Source organism: Hemiscyllium ocellatum, chromosome 31, assembly GCF_020745735.1.
Source record: "Hemiscyllium ocellatum isolate sHemOce1 chromosome 31, sHemOce1.pat.X.cur, whole genome shotgun sequence".
NCBI classification, from domain to species: domain Eukaryota; kingdom Metazoa; phylum Chordata; class Chondrichthyes; order Orectolobiformes; family Hemiscylliidae; genus Hemiscyllium; species Hemiscyllium ocellatum.
This window is the reverse complement of record NC_083431.1, coordinates 29,436,544-29,441,695: the sequence shown is the minus strand read 5'-3', so window position 1 is coordinate 29,441,695 and position 5,152 is coordinate 29,436,544. Positions and strand designations below refer to the sequence as shown.

The 5,152-nt window shown below is 42.8% G+C and overlaps 1 protein-coding gene across 1 annotated transcript; it reads left to right on the top strand.

The window, feature by feature from the left end:
- The first annotated feature begins 3,630 nt into the window (after window positions 1–3,630).
- Window positions 3,631–4,599, top strand: LOC132830247 (lysophosphatidic acid receptor 3-like). The gene has a single exon (XM_060847785.1). It carries the CDS (start codon window positions 3,631–3,633, stop codon window positions 4,597–4,599), a length of 969 nt encoding a protein of 322 aa, XP_060703768.1.
- The last annotated feature ends 553 nt before the right edge of the window (window positions 4,600–5,152 follow it).

The following is a 5,152-nucleotide window of genomic DNA, read 5'->3' as shown; positions in this document are numbered from 1 at the left end:
TATTTTGCACACAGGGAAATCAGTAATGTGAGAAATGAGCTTCAGTGCCAATGTGATGCCAGATATGTAAGCTGTATGTCCTAGTGAATGGCAGACCATATCAAAGATTAACAAGGATGTTGCCAGGGCTAGAGGGATTGAGCCAAAGGCTGAGGCTAAATAGATTAGATTACTTACAGTGTGGAAACAGGCCCTTCGGCCCAACAAGTCCACACCGACCCGCCAAAGCGACAACCCACCCATACCCCTACATATACCCCTTACCTAACACTACGGGCAATTTAGCATGGCCAATTCACCTGACCCGCACATCTTTGGACTATGGGAGGAAACCGGAGCACCCGGAGGAAACCCACGCAGACACGGGGAGAACGTGCAAACTCCACACAGTCAGTCGCCTGAGGCGGGAATTGAACCCAGGTCCCTGGCGCTGTGAGGCAGCAGTGCTAACCACTGTGCCACCGTGCCAGGGCTGAGGCTGTTTTCCCTGGAGCATCAGATGCCAAGGAGTGACCTTATAGAGGTTTATAAAATCATGAGGAGAAAGCATAGGATAAATAGACAAGGTCTTTTCCCTTGGGTGGAGGAGTCCAGAGTTAGAGGGCATAGGTTTAGGGTGACAGGGGAAAAATTTAAAAGGGACCTAAGGGGCAACCTTTTCATGCGGGAGGTGGTATGTGTATGGAATGAGCTGTCAGAGGAAGTGGTGAAGGGAGGCTGGTACAATTACAACATGTAAAAGACACCTGGATGGGTATATGAATCAGATGGGTTTGGAGGGATATAGGCCTAGTGCTGGCAAATGGGACTAGGTTAATTTTGGATATCTGGTTGGCATGGACAAGTTGGACTGAAGAGTCTGTTTCGGTGATGTACATCTCTGTGACTCTATAACATGTTCCATTGAACATGTGCAGCAGGTAGCTTGCTGATCATGTTCGAGCACCCTATGCTTGTAAACCTGTGCTACGAATTACAACAAAAGCCAATTTAGAAGTATTAGTCAGGCTCCTAGTGTGTTAGTCGCTGGATGTATGAATACACAGAACACTGTTTTATATAAGCAAAAGGATTTGTACGTACAATGCATATTTTTTCTTGAACAACAGGGATCATGGAGACTGCCATTCTTCATTGTATTCCTATTGCAACGCCACAACCAATCAGAATCTATCTGTTTGGTCTGAAAACTCAGATTGACAGTTCATTGTTCTTGCTGCAGTCCATGTGAGCAATGGCCAAACCAATCAGCTCCCTTTTCTTTGTTCTATAAATCAGTCACCCTTTTTTCAAGTATGTTTTTTGAGTCTTAGTCCTGATACATGTAAAGAAATGCTTTGATATCTTGTCTCCTTTGAGTAAATATGTAAATTCTATGCCATCAAGCAATTATTTATAAAGCTTCATGTGTACAAACAGAAAATTCCAGATATCCTCAGCAAGTCAGGCACACACATCTATGGAGAGGGAAACAGGAATATATTTCAAGTCTTATTTCAGACTTTTACAAATCTCTTTTGCCATTCCATAAATACTGTCTGACCTGCTGATTGTTCACAGTTTTACTGTCTCTACTTCAGATTTCTACCATTTGCAGCAATTTACTTTTGTCTACTTGTATAAACAAACTAAAAAAAATTAATAAAAAGTTTACCTCTTTGCAAGTTTGTCAGTGACATGTTAGTATGGAGTTACTCATAAATCCATTTGACAGTTTGACTATGGACTTCAGACTCAAACTAAGAACTTCTTATAATGTACACCTGGGTCATCTGAACCAGAAGCAGAATTTCTGTACCACAAACATAAATTGCATTCTGATTCATGGTCTTCCACTTCACCCACACTAAAATGTGGACAGTAATTTAGCAGTGACAATACTCATTGCCACGTTCCACAAACAAAGCATGATCAGAAGCAAAGAGAGCATCTTAGAATGGGGGAGAGACAAAAAGCAGGACAATAATCCTCCAAATTATTTTATATAATCAGTAACTTACACTTGCATGGCATTCATCACATAATTCTTTTGTTCGTGGTCTTTAAATGGAGGAATGTACATAGCATACAGAGAAAAACGTTGAGATGAGGAGAAGATTGACATAAAGGACTCAGATGCATGTATTAGGAAGCTTTTAAACGTAAGGATAGAGGTAGGATTATGAAGTACTTTTAACAAATTTTTTTTCAAGGACTGAGACATTTTAAAAAATCCTTATAACAATTATTTACGTCTGAGGTACATGTATGTAATTTGCTTGGGATGTATAGATCTGTGTAATGTATGTCACAAATTCCTATTCATACACACTAAGACAAAAAAAGAAGTGATGGTCTTGCACTTGTACAGATTCTGATTATCTCAGGCTCTGATTTATGATTTCCAGTCTCACCCATGGCAGACCTATAGTTTCTTAAATGGTTCTGATGCATTACAGTGAAGGTTTTCTAAAGTGAAGAGTTGACAGCATGTTGTGAGATCTTTTGTAGTCAAATTCCTAGGAGATTGCCTCACAGGTGCTGGTCTGCTTCCTTGCAACTTGCATCTAAATATGGCTGAAAGACTGCCTGGAGTGATATGTTCAATGGTTTCAGTAGAACTGCCAGGAAACAGCATTTAGCTGATCTTTTAAACATATAAAGACAATAAAGCTACCTCAAATGACTTCTCCTTGGTTCAAAGTTTTCTTTCCAAATAAGCTGGGGTGTTCTTGTTCTTTACATATTCCTAAACTGTGGGCTAATACCTCTGATGATTGCAGATAGTGCCTTTGTTTTAGAATTACCCAGTCAATCTAGTAGTACACTTTTGATTGTGTTCAAGAAATAGCATTGGCTCGCAACAGACTGGAAAGTCTTTGTGACCCCTTAAACCAGGGGTGTGGTGCGAATCAGCAAAAGAAGGGGGAGGTGACCCTCAAGATTTTTTTTGTTTTCTTTATGCCCTGTTTTAAAAATGAAAGTTCATTGGAAGTTTGGAATTGGGCATGCCAGCACTGTTCCTGTTAATGGATATCTTTGAGTTTGTCTATCTTGGGTGTGGCAGATGATGAATTGTAGTGGAAAATTTGTGTACCTCTGTGTTTATATGGGAACGAGACTGCTGAAAACTAGAGCAAAATCTAACGCTACATTTAGATTGATAATTCGATTTTTGCATGCATATTTGTATACATCAAAGTCAACATTTCACTTAGAGATGCATCATTACTCCAGTAAGCAAACTGCACTTTCAGAAAAATATGTTTTCGAATGTCTAACTGTCTGTTAATCATTAATGCTACGGACCAACTCGTAAGGAGGGTGTAGCTGTTGAAATACACTTCCTGCCTTGTACAATCTCAACTCCTCCCAACTCTGGAGAGATCCCCAGCAGGTGCTGTTCACTTTAGGGAGGGTATGTTCAGCTGCCTCTACCGTCCACATGAAAATCAGACAAACGGTGCTGGGGAGTTAGTTAGCCACACGGACGAGACTGGGAAAGGAAATTCTAGTCTCTGCCCTCTTCCTTCCGATACCATCAGACCTAGGGGGACAATGAAATATTGACTCACCCACTGAAGCACGGTTTGCGGAGTGTGATTTAATGATCCTGGATATTACTAGCTGAACCCCCGGACACTCTGCAACATGAACCCGCTCTTCAATAGTTCGTTGGGACACGGCAATACGTCTGTGACTTGGAGTTCCTGGTTAGTGTTGTCTCTAGGAATCCCGCAGTTAGCTATCAATCTAGTTTCGGTGGTTTGTAACTGTTCGGTGATCCTCACCATTATCTCTGGTAGGCATCAGCACAAACCCATCTCCACCCTTTTCGGGAGCCTAGCCTTGTCCGACCTCCTGTTAAGCTCATCTTCCTTTTGGATTGCGCTGCTGTTCATGCAGGAGCCGCAGGAGACGGTTTTCGGCTCGAAGGAGTTGCTATATGCCTACACAATCCTGGGCATCTCCATCCTGTCTACCGTCTACAATCTGATGGCCATCGGCGTTGAGCGTTACCTCACAGTGGCGGACTGTCTGAGAGCCAGGTGTACCATCTGCCACTGGCAAACCGGGCTGGCAGCTACCGGCAGCTGGCTGGTGGCTGGTCTGTTTGGTGGACTGCCTCTGATGGGTTGGAATTGTTTGGACAGAGACGAAGCCTCGTCTGCTCTCTACCGGCCGCTCTGCATCGATTATTTGGTTTTTGTCACCATCCCCAACTGCGTCCTCACTTTCACGTGTTTACTGGTCACCTACGTTGCCATCATTGTCATTTTAAAGAGACAGAAATGCATCATTGCAGCCCAAGGACACGTTAGTCCCAGGTACAGAGTGGCTGAAGCCCGTGTAGCAAGGACGAGTGTGATCATATGGATTATGACCGTGGTCTCCTACTGCCCATTCTTTTCTGGTGTGCTCTGGGATGCTCTCGATCATTCCTCCCTCCCGGACCTGCAAATCCACGTTTACATTTTCAGAAACCTCACCGCAATCATGATCACGCTGAACTCTTTAGTTAATCCCATCGTCTATACTCACAGATTGGAAAAAAGCGGCGTTTCCTTCAGATGTCCGGTTAATAACAACATCCACTTACAGACAGTCAGGGATTCATGAATTTATCGCGGTTACCCGGATTTCCTTCCCTGACCCTGGAGAAGGAAAGACTCCCGGGAGAGAGATTCCGCGCAATTGGAAGCGGAGCTGAGTTTCAGGACCAAGGACAGCGACACACGGGACTGGGAAATACCTGCAGTCCACCTCTCCTTGAAGATTATAACTTAGTGTTGCGCGGTACTTTCAAATAAACCTGTTGGACTATAACCTGTTTTTTGTGCGATTTTTAAATCTAAAGGTGAAAGCAGCCATCATATTGGAATTGTTGTTGTTCACTAAGGTTTACGGGAGCTGGATAAAGTCATGCTTCACCCCTAGTTCGTTCAGTCTTTAAATGAAGCTGAAACTAGGGCCAAAGAATTCTAAAGAAACGTCTATCACGATATAGATAATGGGTTGTAGTTGAAAGTAATACTCATTGTTTGTTATATCTCCTGCTGGTGCCAACCGCTTTCCACAGAGCAGCTGGATCTCCTTTCAGTAAAGTTGTCATATTTTGCAACCTCCATCAAATAATTGATATTCAAAACTTGACAACACAACAATTCTGCTG

Excerpts from the sequence above, each read along its gene's own strand:
- LOC132830247 (XM_060847785.1), top strand. The coding sequence starts at position 3,631 with ATGAACCCGCTCTTCAATAGTTCGTTGGGACACGGCAATACGTCTGTG.